Raw genomic sequence first — 18,154 nt, 5'->3', positions numbered from 1 at the left:
ATAAACTATATTATTTATTTTAAATAAAATATTTAGAAAATATTCTATTTTTTTACTAACGTTTTGTATTTTATTATGATGTCGTTTAAGCATTAAAAATATTATTAAATAGGTATGTGTAAAAAAATATATATATATATGAAGAATTTTTAAAAGAGAAAAAAAAAATATAGAAAAGAAAAAGAAAAAAAAAAGAAAAGAATAAGAAAGGATAAGAAGATAAGAAGAAAAGAAGAAAAGAAAAAAAAAAAACAAAGGATAAGATGAAGAGATAAACATTATCTCTTCATTAATGTTACTAATGATGACTTTAGCACATGCATGGTAGCTTGGCTTATATATATATATACACATATGAAATGAAGTTACGTACTGATCCTATTTATTTATTTTATTTTTTATTTATCTCCAGTTACGCACTGGTCCTATTTATTTATTTTATTTTTTATTTATCTCCAGTTACGCACTGGTCCTATTTATTTATTTTATTTTATTTTTATCTCCAGTTATGCACCGGTCCTATTTATTTATTTTATTTTTTATTTATCTCCAGTTACGCACTGGTCCTATTTATTTATTTTATTTTATTTAATCTCCAATTACGTACTGGTCCTGTTTAATTTATATTTTTGTTTAATTATAACGTTCTTACCCTTATCTAATTATTTATTTAAAGTTCTTGCTTTGATTCTTATTTTATCATTATTTTTACAATTAAAAATAAATAAATGTGAAGTGAAAGTATATATTATTTTATTTAGTGAGCTTTGATAGAAGAAAAATTGCATGTACATTTTATCGTTGTTTTATATTCTTTGTGTATAGTTTATACAATGACATGATTTGATAGTCATCACATTTTATGACCCTTGAAAATATCCAAGAGTATGTCAGTTGAGTGAGAGTTAAGTTGGTTTCAATAAGTTGAGATTAAACCAGTGTCAAAGTGTTTGTATTTGGGAAGTCACAGTTTGGTACACTGCGGGATGAAAGGCAGGGACCATGGTGGGGTCTAAGGAAGTTTTGCCAAGTAGGTGAATATCTGGATAGTTCAGAATAGCGCCCTGGACTAGGATATTCATAGGCCAAACTTGGGACTATCCGATACCTGCTCGGCATCGCCAAGGTTAGGTAGTGAGTATATATCTCTTTTGTGAGCCGATGAATGGCTAATATTCTCGAGAAAGAAATAATTATGATTGTACCAATGTTTTATGAGAAATACTCAACTACCTAATCACTTCCCAAAGCAACTTTTGATGTTCAGATTGGATCATCAAAAGTGAAATATGGATCCATATGTCTGGTAAAACAAGATCAAGTTTTGTGGTTGTAGGTCCAAATCTAGGCCCCCGGTGTCTGCATTGTTTGTTGAGGTTATTAAGATTGATATTTAAGGCTTATAAAGACCTCACTCCTTTCATATTTTTCTTTCATATGTACCTGTTGCATGAGCAGAAGAGGAACCTGCTCAGTGAGAGTTGTTCGGGATATTATTGGTGGATCTTCTGAAGATTGACTCATGGATAATTTCTATTAATATCTTTAGGAGATGTTAAAAATATAGAAAATCTTCTATTCTGATGTAGGACTCTTAATATTTAACAAATATATATTTTTGTAATATTTTATGAACAATTACATAGATGCAAACTACATATATGAATATGAAGTTATGTTATTATTAATGTTCTCTCAAGGATAATCTCTAAAAAAAATTGATTCCATATCTTTTTATCAAATAATAATTATTTAGTATAGTAGTCGAGGTGTCACATGGCGACTCCCAAATCTCCTTTAAACCTGTTTTCTTTTTCGGTTCGCCTTCCCGTCGCGATTCCGGTTGCGACAATTATTATATAAAAATTTATTAAAATAAAAAATATAAGAAATTACGTTAAATCTGATAAAAGTTATATTTTGTAAAATATAAATATTATACTTATTAAAATAAAATTTAAACAAATACAAAGAAGTATTATATTATATTTTTTATTAATAAAAGTCAAACTAATTAATTAATCAATACAATAATTCTCATCACAAAAAATATAAAAATCTTTGAATTACACATGAATGAAAAATGTAAATACTGAACTTTCTTCTTTATCTCCCATTTTTTTTTTCTATCTGATGTCTAAGAAGGAAAGTTAGACACTTCTGCAACCAAAAGCCAATTATTTGACCAAACAGAAATACTTCGTCATCAATACAGCAGTTGATAAAACTGCACCACGTCATTAAGACATCTTTGTTTTGTTTCAAATACTAGAAACATAAGACAGCACAAGAACGTGGAAAGACTCTGGAAACTAGAGTATAAAACACGACATAAAAGATTTTTTTTTTCTTGATTTTTCCTACAAATGCGGTAAGAAACTTCCAATTATCTTCAGAGAAATAATGACTATGCGTTACCATAATCAATTATAATTAAATAAATATGATACAATATTTTCTTTAAATTATGATGTAATAAATCTTTAGAAATAAATAATAAATAAAATGACTTGAATTTTAATATTTTATAAAATTAATTATTTATAACGTTTAATAATTAATTTTGTAAGAAAAATTAAATTATATTTTTTTTGTTAAATATTTTCAAATTGATACGTAATATATAATAATTAAATATTTATAAATTTATTTTATTACGATGATAAAAAGGAATAATTAAAATAATTTTAATACTTCATTAACATACATTGCAAATTGAAAATAACTAAATGAAATAAGAATATAATTATGTTATTCATTAAAGTTTTTTACTCATTTTATATTTAATTTAAATATTATTTTAAAACTTTACAACTTATCTTTTATATTAAATTATTTTCAAATTTTTTTTATTAATTATTTCAAAGTTATTTTATCATATCATAAAATCTATGTATTACAAATTTTTCTCTCAATTCTCGTTTATTTTCCGTCTATTTCTTTTTTTACTCTCTCTACCTCCAGATGTAAACTTTGAAGAGGTGTGTTTCATTATTCCATCACCATACCTAAAGTATGAACTCAACTTCATCCTAATCCTCATTATAATGATATAAAATTTCTCTCTAGTCTTCATCCTTATTAAATAACAGGCATACATGTATACACTTTTTTATTATTTTAAATATCAATTAATAAGTTTCAAATATTTGGAAAAAAGTTTAATGTTTCGAAAATTATTAGGTTGCTACCTGTAAATCAGGATTTGTAGTGTTAATTTTCTCTACAATAAGTTGATTAATTTTTTTTTAATTATAAAAAGAAAATAAATAATCAAATTCAAAAATATTTCAAATATTTATTTTAATTATTTATTCTAAATTCTAAAGAGATATTTTTCTATATCAACAAATATTATAATAAATCACTTAAACGAAAGAGTAAAAAAAATGAAACTAATAAATGTTTACGCGATTCAAAATTTAAAATTGAGAATAAATAAAAATATAAAAAAATAATTAAATATATGAAAAAAGTATTTTATAATAAAATTGAAAATACACAATTTTAATGTCAATAAAAAAATGTATCAATACTTTGTTAGAAGGAAAGATTCCCTAGGTGAAATTTTTGGATATAAACAATTGAGAGAGGGAAATATGTGTAAGTTAAAAAACAAAAAAGAGGTCAGGAAACTAATAACTTAACAATATAGTAATTGGGTATTAAGATGGATACAAATATATACTTACTCACATCTATTCTCAGTCTAAAAAATAAGATATTACTCATGTTCGTAAAAAAAAGAAAAAACAGTACCTACAAAAACAAATTTAATTGTAATCTTTACAAATAACAAAAACATTCAATCATAAATCATCACAACCAATAATTATACATCTAAAAATGTTGATAAAGCAAATTTAATACGATATATTTTATTAAATAAATATAAATATTTCCAAACAATTACTTTGTGACGGGATTAACCCATCTCAACCTAAATCGAATATCTTAGCATACACTTGACTATTTTACTCATTATATTAGTAAAAAAACGAATTTTAAACTTGGGAACAACTCAAATAAATTATTTCAAAAACAAATAAATTTTAAATAAACAAATATTTTTGACCTTTCAAAAAGAACGTGTTTATATTTTTAATGATTATTTTTACAATGAATTATGTTTTATGTTCAACAAAATTTAATCACATAAAAAATGTTGAAATTTAAAGATATTTTTGGACAACATTTATAAAAGTTTTAAAATATAATAATTCAAGTATAGCTATAATCATTTCGATTAAATTAAATATTAATGTCTCAAGAATTGAATCTGAACATTTTATTCATATATATATATATATATATATATATATATATATATATATATATATAAAAGTCAAATTTTCTCACTTAAAAATTCACTTATCTAATTTAATTTGTTTGTTTCAAAAATATATTTGTTGATTTTACGTGTAGTCATAGCTTAGCCAGTCACGTCCATGTGCTTATAGAATATTAAAATACTGTGTCATTTCATTGACTTAGATAGAATATTTGTTCCAGTCTCTCGACATTCTTAAATTTTATAATAAATTACTCTTTCTAGACATAATCTTGCATCTGATTTTAGAAATATTAGTTCGACTTTTTAAAATAAAAAATACTCCTAATTTTTTTAATTAGTAATTTATTTGTATATGGTTCTTATACTTTTAGACTTAATTGAGTTTTTAATTTCTTTTATAAACAACTTGACATGGTGTCTTGAATTAAAATGATATTTATATCGTTTGTGATATAAAATTTTGAATCTTTTATGTATTAAAATTTGAGTCTGTGATGTTAAAATAAAAAAATATTAAGAAGTGATAAACTTAGATTTTAATTATAAATTTTATCTGGAGTTAACGTTAATTTAAAAATAGTTTTCACACTAAATCTTTTATAAAAATAAAAATTCAATTAAATAAAAAATAAATATAAAGGCAAAAATAAAAAACTTAAATACTAAAACTTTAAATTACAAATTAAATAAAAAATTGAAGTATTAAAATATAGTTATTTTCGAAGGACCTTCCAGTAGCATGTGGTTCAACTTCCGTTTCAAACACGGCTCCCAAAAGTAGATCTGAATGGTCACTTTCAGAGATATCTCATCTCCGATCAAAAATTAGTATGTCTGAACCTAAGAGGTTGGATCAAATTTATTTATTAAATTAAATAAAGGAATTTAAATTTAATATTAAGTTTAATATTTAAATAAATTAAGTTAAAAATATATAAACTCGACAGTAAAAGATTACTTGAATATATCTAGCGATAAAATGCTAAATTGACAACGATAAAAATAATAATTTCAAAAATATTTAAAAACATGTTATTTTTTAACAAGTTAAATTCAATCTATTTTTTAAATAATTAAATTTATATTTCACAAGTGAATTATAAATTTCAGCTTTCTAGTCAATTACATATATTTTTTCTATATTCCAACTTTGAGGTGTGTTATACGGGTGACAAATTTGATGCATCGGATAAGGAAATCTATTATTTTATTTTGTACTATATTAAAAATTAAATCTAATACAACTATTTAATAAAATTTGAATCCATTTTTTTAATTAATAATGTGATATTCCATCCATAATAATAAATTTTAAAACTTAAATCAAATCATATTTAGAAAAGTAAAAAATTAATTTTTATAAACTTTCAATATAGATAAATTTAATATATATTAATTTGTTAAATTAATTTTTAACCATTAAGTATTGATAAGAGATTTTATTAAATTTTAAAAATAGTTCATGAATTATTAATTATTCTTAAGATTAAAGGGTTGAATTCGATGAATATTTTTTCAATCAATATGAAATAAGAAAATACCAAGAAAAGTTGTATATTTTAATACATTTTAACCATAAAGAAATGAATGTGGGTAGAAGAATGTAATAGAACGTGTTATCTCTACTTCTCGTGAGGAATTAGTTATATATAGATAGATAGATGTCTTGACACTGCAAAACGACAAATTGTGTTTATTTGACATGTCAAATAATATTTAATTATAATTATATTACATTTTAATTTTAAAAGAGTAATGTTAAAAGGAATGTTTTTTAAAAATTCGTGTCGAACTAACTTTTTTCTATATATATAGACACACATGAACATATACACATAAGTTTTCCCAAAAAGAACAAGCATAAGCAAAGAGAAATGGAAGAAGAACAAAGCTTCACTTACGCCATGCAGCTGGTGAACACTAGTGTGCTATCCATGGCCATGTACACGGTCACAGAGCTTGGCATTTTTGACATCATAGCCAAAGAAGGTGTGGGTGCCAAACTATCTGCAAAAGACATTGCAGAAAAGCTTCCATGCAAGAACTCAGAAGCAGCCACAATGCTCGATCGTATTCTGAGGCTCCTTGCATGTCACTCTGTCATTCACTGCACCGTGGTTGCCGATGAACATGGTTCTCATCCGCAACTGAAGAGGCTCTATGGCATGAACCCTGTGGCCAAATACTTTACTTCCATTCATGGTGCTGGCTCTTTAGGCCCTTTCATGAGACTGTCTCATGACAAGGCCTCGCTTCGCAGCTGGTCAGTATTTGTTTTTCTTACACTACTCATGGAACATAGACTTGTAGAAAATTTAAACTAAAACGAAATATTTTTTGTCGGCGTGATTCATAGGTACCAACTAAAAGATGCAATTCTGGAAGGAGGAATTCCATTCAACAGGGCCCATGGCAAACACTTGTTTGAATATTCTGATATGAACTCAAGCTTCAACAATCTTTTTACAGCGACAATGAACAACCGTGCAACTTTAATAATGAATAAGATTGTGGAATCCTACAAAGGGTTTGAGAAGATGAATAAGTTGGTTGATGTTGGAGGTGGCCATGGAGTCTCTCTTAACATAATAACTTCAAAATACCCTCACATTAAGGGCGTCAACTTTGACCTGCCTCATGTCATCCAACATGCCTCTCCCTATCCTGGTACGGTTCCTAGTTTCCAAACCTAGATGTTTTTTTGTTATGTATGTAAGAATTTAAGTTTGAAACATATGTATTATCAAATTGATTGCAGGAGTGGAGCATGTGGAAGGAGATATGTTTGAAAGTGTGCCGAAAGGAGATGACATTTTTATGATGGTGGGTGTAGGGGTTTTGCATGTCTAAACTGTCATTTAATTACATAATTTATTTTCATTAATTTAACTATGAGCTTAATTTTGTAGTGTGTGCTTCATGATTGGAGCGATGAAATGTGCTTGAAGGTGTTGAGGAACTGCTATGATGCAATTGGTAGTGATGGAAAGGTGATTGTGGTGGACGGAGTTCATCCATTTGAACCAAAGACAACATGTGCAGCAAAGAACATGTCCCAATTTGATGTGCTGATGATGACTACAAACCCAGGTGGGAAGGAACGAAGTGAAGAGGAATTCATGGCATTGGCAAAAGGAGCTGGATTCAGAGGAATTAGATACACATGCTCTGTCTGTGACTTATGGGTTATGGAGTTTTTCAAGTAGATCAAGCGTTGTTGCAGCTTGACTTGAAAAGATGTTTGGTATTATTTGGATATGTTTATGATCATTTAAACTTTGGAATAAAATTTGACACTTGAGGTGCCTCTCGTTTTCCACGACACATCTTCCACAAACAAAAGACTATTGTTAAATGAAGAAAGTCTTAATATTAAATAAACATCTATGACGTGTAATTAATAAACAAACATCATTCATATGGTAATGTTCTACATACACTTACATTGTTAGTAATCATCACAAGACAAATAAACACATACCTAATATTCGTAATACATTTTCAAGTCTTTTCTACATAAATTTTCCTTCTTACTGGGAATTATAAAGAGCTAAACTTGCACTCTAAAGAGTATTTTTTTTTCACTCTTCCAAGCCTCCAAACAACACACTTAATAATAATTTATAAACTAATAATAATAAATCTAAATTATATAAGCATATAACATCTCTAATAAATCTAAAATTAATCAAATATTTAATAAAACTAAAAATACAATTTAATCGATACCTGATAAATCTTAATATAAACTAATGCACCTAATAATTATATATATATATATATATTAAAATAAAAAAAATTATGAGCTTTTACACCAACCCACCAACCCCTCCATTAGACAAATGAGTTAAGATTTTCACCTCTTTTTAGTGTGGTGGACCGGTTTGACCTATTTTGTTTTTTCAGACTAATGACGGGATTGGCCGACACGTGACAAGTGAAAATGGGGCTCTTTCTTTTTGCACCTCACATTTTTCTTCCTACACCACCATAAAATATAATATCTATATTTTACCCCTAGTTAAAATATATTAAAAATCTCAAATCTAAGTTTAATTAATACTTTTTTCCTTTCCTCCTTCCGTCTCCAAAAGCCCCACCTCCCTCCATCATTTTTATAGGCTATTCTGGATTCACATATCCATCCAGAAAGCATGATAAAATCTATAACAATTGGCACAGAAGTTGAAGAAAGAAAACATGAGATAAGAGAGATAACAAACATAAATTTGTGGCCTCTTCTTTTTATATTTTAAGCCAAAATTTACATCCTTTGAAAGCATTAAAAATTAATATATGATACAAAAATACACTACATAAAGCTGAAAAGTATAAAAAGATAAATAAAAAGTACTAAGAAAATAAAAAACACTACATAAATGACGAAATCTTTTAAAATTTTGGACCCCAATCTCCTTCATTATTCCTCACCCTATTTCGAACAACTTTTATTTTTAGAGCATCTTCATTCATAGGTGAACACTCAACATTTTAATTGAAGTTACCACAAAAAAATTAAAGTCAAAAATTATTTTCTACCTATTTTTAATAAATTTTACAAAATCAGGATCATATAGGTTAAGCTAGTACGGTCATACACAGAAAAAAAAGACGACAAAAATCAACCTTAATGTAGAAAATGAAAATTTTAGGCACACAACAAGAGCACGAAACGCAACTTATTGGCACACAATAATAGCTATCATGCACACAATGATTTTGTAATCATAGTCAAGGACTTCTTTGCGCGACACGATGAAGAAAATGAAAGAAAAATGAGGTGTTATGATTTTTTTAAATAAATTTACTTTGATCTATAAGCGTCAAACATAAAAATTAATTTTTATGGTTGATCTTTATGTATCAGACTAAATTTACATATGACACGTAAGATATAAATCTATTTCTGATCAAGGGTCAAATATGATATTAACGTCTAATATTTATAAACTAAAATAAATTTTGACAATTTATTTAAAAAAATATATATTTTTCACGTTTAATATCTATTTGTAATAAACTTATTTTATGTTATATGTTTATAAAGAAAAAGATAAAAAATAGCTAAATATTATGTCAATTAAATATAAGGCTTAAATATACATTTGGTTCCTATTTTTGTTGATTTTATTTAATTTGGTCCCTATTTTCGTTTTATGTTCAATTATGTCATCATTTTCGTCAAATTGTGGTTAATTTGGTCCTTTTCACTAACGGTATTTATATAGTTAACGTTTTTGAACAGTACATGCCATATGTCAGCTCCTGATTTTTTTGATTTTTTTTTTTTTTTAAAAATTTTTTTAAAACTTTTTTAAAATTTTTTTAATTTCAAAAAAATGATCCACGTGTCAAGTCACTCAATGCTAGTGCCACGTGTCAGTTTGTGGTGGTATTATTATTTTTGTTCAATTTAGTCTCTATATTCGTTATTTTTGTTCAATTTAGTCCCAATTTTTATTAAAATAAATTAATTTTGTCCTTTTCAAATTGACACTAAATTTAATATCTTTTATACAAATTATATTAATATCTTTTCTAAAATTGACCTTTAAATTTATTATTTTTTAAATTCAATTATAAATTATTAAATTTAATTATAAATTGAATAAATTCTTATATTTAATTTCTAAATAGAATATAATTATTTAAAATATTATAAGAATATAATTATTAATTTTTTTTCTAATATTTATATTCTAAAATATTTTTTAAATTGATATATAAAAATATTTTAAATATTCAAAATATTTTAGAAAAATAAACTAATATTTGTAAAATTAAAATTTACATATAAAATATTTTAGATTTTAATATCTAAAATGCAATAAAAATATTAAATATTTTAAATTTAAATGTAAATTTTACAAATGTTAATATATATTTTTAAAATTTTAATAATTATATTTAAATAATTATATTCTATTTTGACAATTGAATCTAAAAATTATATTCAATCAATAATTAAATATTATAATTTATAATTAAATTTAAAAAATAAGTAATAATAATGTCCATTTTAAAAATTAAATGATTTTATTTTAACAAAATTTGGGACTAAATTAAACAAAAATAACGAATATAAGGACTGAATTGAACAAAAATAACAAATATAGGGACTAAATTGAATAAAAAAAATAATACTACCAGAAACTGACACGTGGCACAATTGTGACTTAACACGTGACACTTTTTTTGAAATTAAAAAAAATTAAAAATAAAAATTAAAAAAAATCAAAAAACCAGGAGCTGACACGTGACATGTATTGTTTAAAAACACTAACTATTTAAACACCGTTAATAAAAAGGACCAAATTGATCATAATTTGACGAAAATGAAAACCTAATTGAACATAAATCGAAAATAATGATAAAATTGAATAAAATCAATAAAAATAGGGATAAAAATGTATATTTAAGCCTAAATATAAAAATAAAAAAATCTTAGTGGTAAAACATTTTACTTAACATTTTGGTTTCTAAAAGAGGGAATTTGCCATGAGTTGATGCTTCCGTTTACTTTTTCATTCTTTTTATAGTACTCACGGCTGCCAAAACTTTTTATGAATAAATATATTGAGTGTTGGCACAAGTTTCAAGCATTTACAGCTTTAATAAATCATTTATCGTCAAAAAATTTACTGACAGCTACTAAAACAACATCAAATGGGATTAAAAAAAGAAAGAAAACTTACAATGAGAGAGACACATAGGAGTGTTTAAGAGTAGCGTGTCCAAAATAAAATGATAAAGTATCCAAATTACAGCCACCACAGAAGTCAAAAGTTTATAAATCAAATAACTTTTGAATACATCTACCGAAAATAATTCTTAGTTTTTTAAATATTTTTGGTACAACCACCCACCCAGGGTAAGTGTTTATACAAATAGAACTATAAAAAGAAGAGGAATCAAATTACACTATGTTAAATTGGCATAAATTCAACGGAATGTTACATCATTCAACATTGTTTGCCTGATCATATTTGTTTAAAACTTATTATATATACAAAATTTTATATTAATATAAAATTATTTGACGCATCTTTTATATAAATAAAAATTAAAATAATGTATTTTTAAAATATACTAAAACAAGAATAATTTGACTATTTTATTATTACTCTGTTCAATCAACATAATTTAAAATGAATAATTATGATGATGTTAAATTATAATTAAACGGTTGGATAGAGAAATTTCCCTTTTATATAAAACTATCTCTTGTAGAATTTGGTGTACACCCTTAATTTGATCAACCTAAGAGTGATTAAGAATTCAAAATTCACAACGATGGTTACACATTCTGACTCGCTAATTAATAAACGAAAAATGATTTTTTGACTACTAAATTTTGACAACTTTTTCTTACAACTGTAGGTAACATTTTCTAAGTGGTTTTTCATTTTTTTATTTTCTCATTCTCGATATTTCAAAACTACTTATAAAATGACACGTCATGTTGTAAGAGAAAATTGTCAAAATTTAGTAATCAAAATATAATCTTCCTTGATAAATCAGAACAAAATATGGAAAATGATATTTTGACTACTCAATTTTGACAACTTTTTTTTACAACATGATGTGTCATCTTCTAAGTGGTTTTGAAATATTAAAAATAAAAAAAATGGAGAAATGGAGAACCATTTAGAAAATGCCACCTAAAGTTGTAAGAGAAAGTTATCAAAATTTAGTAGTCAAAAAATCATTTTTCACAAAATATTTAGCTTGCTTTAGTATGGGAGACCATTATTTGGTGGGTCCGGACGGGCCAACCGGTCCATTTTATCACCCTACCATTCACTAGAAAAAAAATATTTCTATGTACACCCCCGAAATTTATAGCCAATCAACATGATATTGTTTAGCTCCTCTCCCTTCCTCTCTCTCTATATATTGTTTAGTTCATTGTATGAGATAACATCATCATGGCTCCATCAGAGGAAACCAATATCGTTGAAGCCATGCAACTCAAGCACGTGGAAGAAGAGCAAGATGGTCTCTTCTTTGCCCTGAACATGGTGTCTAGTGCGACGTTCCCTCTTGCGGTTAAGACAGCGAATGAGCTTGGTATCTTTGACATCATGGCCAAAGAAGGTGAAGGTGCAAAGCTCTCAGCACAAGATATTACAGAAAAACTTGGCATAAAGAACCCACAAGCACCAACTATGTTGGATCGGATTCTGAGGCTGTTGGCCAGTCACTCCATGCTATCTTCGTGTCTTGGTGAAGAAGGCCAAAATTCTGGGAAGAGACTCTATAGCCTCACCTATGCTTCCAAGTACTTTGTTTCTGATGCTGATGGTGTTTCATTTGGAGCTTCCTTGAACTTGATTCTTGGCAAGGTCTGCTTGGATAGCTGGTCAGTTTTTAATTCTATTATTCATTTTCATATATCAATCAAATCATGTGTTTTATATAACATTTTCCTCCTAATAATTAATTACTTTTAATCTCTTCATTTTGATGATAGTGTGATTTATATCTCCATTGTTGATATATCTTTTGAGGCGAGACTACTTTCAAAATAAATAATTTTTTATGTACGACAAAGTTGTAGTTAGATAAGAATACATGAGGTGTTGTATGCATATCATTACTTATACAGGAAAAGATTATATTTTGACTACTTTTTTTTTTTACTCCCATTATTTATTTTTTAATGTGGTTTAGTGTGAACCATTGATTCTTTAAAAAAAATAAAAGATAGTGGTATATTAATCAATGATCCATATTGAATCACATCAAAAAATAAAAGTTGTGAGTCAAAATATGAGAATGATAGTATTATTATCCTTATTTATATTATGACTAATTATTTTAATGAGTCTCCAACTCTGCGAATCACCTTACCAGCTACGCATTGTATCAACCCATTATTAATAGTCATAAACTATTTTGTTTGAAATGATATATACCAACTTATTCCTATATTTATAAGTTATTTTGGTACTTGCATATACAATGCTATGTGTAGTTTATTTTATACAACATGTCAATAGATATTTAACTAAATAAACTTCTATTTACGCCTTTTTATTTGAAAATTTCACAAAAGAAAGTAGGTTTCCTTCACTATCATTATTTTATTTTCTATTATTATTGGAAGGAAATGTCAAATAGACAACTTTTTGTTTTGAATAGGCAGCTAAAAACTTTTATTCTACACTTCTAGTCAACGGAACACATAATATCCTTTGAAAATTATATATATAAAATGTGTGCATGTTTTTATTCTACACTTCTAGTCTAACGCAGACTTTGGAAAAAAAATGGTAGTGGTGGTTGAATATTTAAATTTGACATAATTAAGACATGACATGGATGTTTTTGTTTGTGTTCATGAAAATGAATTATTTGCGTTGAATAATACATAGGACTGAACTGAAAGGAGCCATCGCGGAAGGTGGCATAGCATTCAACAGGGTTCATGGGATGAATGCATTTGAGTATTCAGCGGTGGATCCTACGTACAATGATGTTTTCAACAAAGCCATGTTCAACATTACCACCATAATCACAAATAGGGTTCTTGAGCTCTACGATGGTTTCAAGAACATTAACAGGCTGGTGGATGTTGGTGGTGGTCTTGGGATCAATCTCAAACTAATCACTTCAAAATATCCCAATCTTCAAGGTGTTAACTTTGACTTGCCACACGTCATAGAACATGCCCCTACCTACCCTGGTATATGTTATAAAGAAACTAAGACATGTAAACCATTGATTAATTAGTGTTTTTTATTATGTAGTTGAACTGTGAACTGTTTAATCTTATTTTAATGTTGCAGGTGTGGAACATGTAGCAGGAGATATGTTTGAGAGTGTTCCTAATGGAGACGCCATTTTTATGAAGGTGAATTCAAGATTTTTATAAAGGAAAACTATGTATACCTACCAACATGCTTAAATAAAAAACAAAAAACTACACCTACCCACATACGAGAGTGGAAAATTTATTATTGTTTTAATTTGTTGTGTGTACGAAAAATTTCAGTGGATACTTCACGATTGGGGTGATGAAGAGTGTGTGAAGTTGCTGAAGAACTGCTACAAAGCTATTCCCAGTGATGGAAAAGTGATTGTTGTGGATTTGATTGTTCCTGCTTTGCCTGAAAGTACAGTTATTGCGAGGAATGGTTACCAAGCTGACATATTGATGATGGCTCAAAACCCAGGAGGGAAAGAGAGAACCCAAAATGAGTTCATGGAATTGGCATTATCTTCTGGTTTCAGTGGCATCACATTCGTCTGTTTTGTCTCTGGCTTCTGGGTTATGGAGTTTTACAAGTAGACACCATCTTTTTACCTATTGTGTCTTTAACTGTTACTTCTGTTATTCGGTTTTCTTGCAATTTATAAATAATATCATGGTTGTACTATTTCCAACGTAATCGTACCATTCATCGGTGAGGATATTTTTAGTAGTAGTTTGTTTGTGTGACTTTACATCGATTTAGACGATTAGAACGATGGATCTTTTAAGGATATTGTTTACGGATACATAGCATTAATAAGATATATAAAAAATTGATATATTCCTCGATTCAAAAATTTTAATTACAACCTTCTATTTTATATAATATTTAACTAACATATATAAATATTTTAATTTTTAGAACAATTTTATTATAATGGCTTAGTTAGTAATTTATCTTAATTGTGTCCCGATACCTTTTAAATAGAATCAATTTGATTTTTTTTAGTTAAATTTGCATTAATACTTATAAGGGTTATGTTATCTTCAATAATGGTAGAATCAAAATCATTCTGGTTTAAGAAAATGGTGTTTTTTTCTACGGTGATTGCGACACTTTATTTGATGAAATCGCATGGAAGAAGACATTGTTGTTCAAAGGTTGAAAACTGTCCGCTATTGACTTTTCAATGCTTTGCAAGACGGAAAATTGCAGAAGATGAGACTACTTGGATAATTCCAACCAAACCAATGCATAAACTAAGCTTAATCTCAGTATATTGATGTTTTTGGAATTGAATTCTTAACTTAAAATGAAACCAAACCAATAAAATTGTTAGATCTAATTGCACACTTTATCAAAGTCTCCACAAAAACCAAGAGGAGATTTACATCTATTTATAATATATTATGAAGTTATTTTATTTCTAACTTTCAACACACTTGATCATAAAATGAAATGAAAGTATGCAAGCAAGTTGCATGCAGATAGATAACAAATAGGGTCATAAAAAGCTCTTTCAAAGTCATTGAATTCAGCTTAATGAACTCAATCGCTTTTTCTTATCCTTGTAACCAACCACTACAGATAGCTGAGGAAATGAAACTGTCTTAAAAGTGGATTAAGATATATAAAATGATACAATTTTTTTCATACACACAGTGCTTGGGATAAAGTATGATCAGAAGCTTATGGCCATAAAATGAAGCACCATGAAATCTTCAACAGGAAGAAGCTGCAAGATATATGATCCTTTCATGCCTACGGCAACTCATTGCTCCCCAGTATTTCATTGTATGTTTCTTTTACTTTCTGTGTCAATTTTTCCCTGGAATTCCATTAAAACAGCTTTAAGACTTCTATCCATGATTCACTGCACCAAATTCTAGGAAAAATTATTCAAAAATTATTGTGCTCACCTGTCTGGCTTGAAAACTATGTTCTTATATACGAACCACTGCAAACAAAAACAGAGAAGATGAATAAATAACAGATTTTCATGAATATGGAATCGTGTACTACAACTTACAAGCCTTAATATGTACTTGCAATTGTTTAAACCCCTCTAGTTTTGGCTATTATGTATTTGTTGAACCATTTACAAGGAGATAGTGGAAACCAAGGCATTAATAAAAAGGATTATTTAGCAAGAAACGACACTAGGTTTGGAAACTTATAAACTTTCCAATTGAGATAAATCTTTGATTCCTAAAAAGTACTCAACAGTTTACAGATACTGTGAAAAAAAGTTAGATGAGAGAGCTTATGAAAAAGTTAAGTTACATAAATCTATCATAAGTGCTCTTTTTTCTTTCATAAGTTCATTCTCCTAAGCATTAATAGTGTAACCAAACCTGTTGGTGTGTGTTTGGTTTTCGGATTGAGAGCTCAAACCCAAGTTTATTTTTCACTGAAAGTCACAAATGATGATGTTTGACAAATTTTTGTTTTGTTTCATTGAACTCCAAATGTGAATTACTTTCAAAGCAAAATGATAAAACTTTTCCATTGAATGAGATTTTCAGTTTTATTCGACTAAACTTAATTTTTCTAACAACAATCCAAACACACTGTTAGTAACAACAATCCAAACACACTATTAGAAGTTTTAAATTAAGATAAGATCAATTTTCAATATATAAATGAGTGCAGACCTTATTTTACAAGTTGAATTTGTAAGATTGAGTTATTCTTACGGTTCACTTCTTAACAAAGTCAGCCATCTAAGTATACATCACTTACCCCAGTGTAACCAATGCCTACAATCTCAAGAATCCCAGGAATCAAAGGAAGCCTATCAATTGCCTGTTACAAGTGATACACAGTAACTGCTTAGAACAATCTCAAGAATATATGATCATAAAGAACTGCCATTTGTGACTTGCAGTAATGATAATCAATCAAAGAATCCAAAATAAAATTTAGATAACCTACTGAAATCAACCCAACTGAGCCCCACAATGCAATCACACCAATCAGGGCCAGTGAACTCACTGCATACTTATCATCAACTTTGTCCCACTATATGCAACAAACATCAGGTAATTCAAGTCAGAAACACAGAAAAAACTGCAACTCAAAATACACACCAAAGAAACTAGAGACTCTTACAGTTTCTTGAAGAGTCTTGACAATCTCTGGCACCTCGGTTGAGGAAGCTTCAGCTGGTGCCTCCCCTGTGGCCATTGCCATAACATTTCGAGCAATCTTCCCATCTGAAAAGCAATCATCACTAAAACAAGTTCTGCTACCATCCTCAACTTAACCTTAAAAGTTATCTACCTGGAATTCGAATTTAACCTTCAACAATTACCTACATGGATAATTTCTCACACCATCTTAGAATTTCAATTTCAACTTAACTTCAAAAACTATATCATATATAAAATAAGGTTTATCTCCAATTTATACGTGACACTTATCGTAGTAAAAAGAGTTAGACTCTGACTAATGTGACAAAAAAGAGTTAGACTCTAACTAATCTGACCAATAGTTATAACTTCGGATCCAACGTTATACCAACTACTTTTGCTATGTTACTAACCAAAATGTGGGATCTCTAACATATTATTCATAAGATAAGAGCATGCTAAAAGGATGTGTGCAGTGTGCAGTGTGCAGTGTAGAGTGATGAACTTACTATAAGCAGAGGTCTTCCATGAACGGTTTTGAGAGTGGAAATTGGGAAGAGGAAGGGTCACACATTGTGGAGAAAGAGGTGGTGAGTTTCTTGGAGCCTTGCCATCAAAAAGTGTGGAAGAAGAGGATATAGTTAGAGCAGAAGAGGTTGAGGCCATTGGTGTGTTTGGTAGTGAACCTTTTCTACAATTTACTGTCCTATGAAAGACTCTGAAGTCCACCAGGGACAGAAAATGGATCAAGTTTCTTTCCTTTTTTTCTTTGGTGTCAGAAAGTGGCTTTAAGTTATTGATATGTTTCTTCTGTTTCTAAATTTTTTGGTGTGTTAATTTCATTAGCGTTTGATAATTTGAAAATCAGTGTTGGAGTTGCAGCACAACCACTCGTTTCTTTTCTTGTGGATAGTGTGTGCTGACATGGCTGCAAGATAGGCTTTAATGGTATTTCAGAGGATAGGAGGTTCCTGGTTGGGCTTTTTGAACCCAAAATTCTTTAAAATTTTGTGATTTTGTGTTTTCTGCAA

The 18,154-nt window shown here is 28.0% G+C and overlaps 3 protein-coding genes across 3 annotated transcripts; 2 read left to right on the top strand and 1 right to left on the bottom strand.

The window, feature by feature from the left end:
- The first annotated feature begins 6,168 nt into the window (after positions 1 to 6,168).
- Positions 6,169 to 7,601, top strand: LOC114166549 (anthranilate N-methyltransferase-like). Its single transcript, XM_028051296.1, has 4 exons — positions 6,169 to 6,557; positions 6,651 to 6,961; positions 7,053 to 7,117; positions 7,204 to 7,601. Exons 1-4 carry the CDS (start codon positions 6,169 to 6,171, stop codon positions 7,498 to 7,500), a joined length of 1,062 nt encoding a protein of 353 aa, XP_027907097.1. The 3' UTR covers positions 7,501 to 7,601.
- Positions 7,602 to 12,197: 4,596 nt separating this feature from the next.
- Positions 12,198 to 14,721, top strand: LOC114165936 (anthranilate N-methyltransferase-like). The gene is made up of 4 exons (XM_028050573.1): positions 12,198 to 12,656; positions 13,672 to 13,982; positions 14,086 to 14,150; positions 14,292 to 14,721. The coding sequence occupies exons 1-4, from the start codon at positions 12,223 to 12,225 to the stop codon at positions 14,586 to 14,588; spliced, it is 1,107 nt and encodes a 368-aa protein (XP_027906374.1). The 5' UTR covers positions 12,198 to 12,222; the 3' UTR covers positions 14,589 to 14,721.
- Positions 14,722 to 15,446: 725 nt separating this feature from the next.
- On the bottom strand, positions 15,447 to 17,954 carry LOC114166181 (protein CURVATURE THYLAKOID 1B, chloroplastic-like). The gene is made up of 6 exons (XM_028050863.1): positions 17,633 to 17,954; positions 17,104 to 17,207; positions 16,927 to 17,013; positions 16,735 to 16,797; positions 15,912 to 15,949; positions 15,447 to 15,820 (listed from the first exon to the last, which is right to left on the bottom strand). The coding sequence occupies exons 1-6, from the start codon at positions 17,787 to 17,789 to the stop codon at positions 15,754 to 15,756; spliced, it is 516 nt and encodes a 171-aa protein (XP_027906664.1). The 5' UTR covers positions 17,790 to 17,954; the 3' UTR covers positions 15,447 to 15,753.
- Between the last annotated feature and the right edge of the window lie 200 nt (positions 17,955 to 18,154).

The sequence above is a fragment of the Vigna unguiculata genome, chromosome 10 (assembly GCF_004118075.2).
Source record: "Vigna unguiculata cultivar IT97K-499-35 chromosome 10, ASM411807v1, whole genome shotgun sequence".
NCBI lineage: Eukaryota > Viridiplantae > Streptophyta > Magnoliopsida > Fabales > Fabaceae > Vigna > Vigna unguiculata.
The sequence above is the reverse complement of the archived record's forward strand: the minus strand, read 5'-3'. Positions and strand labels throughout refer to the sequence as shown.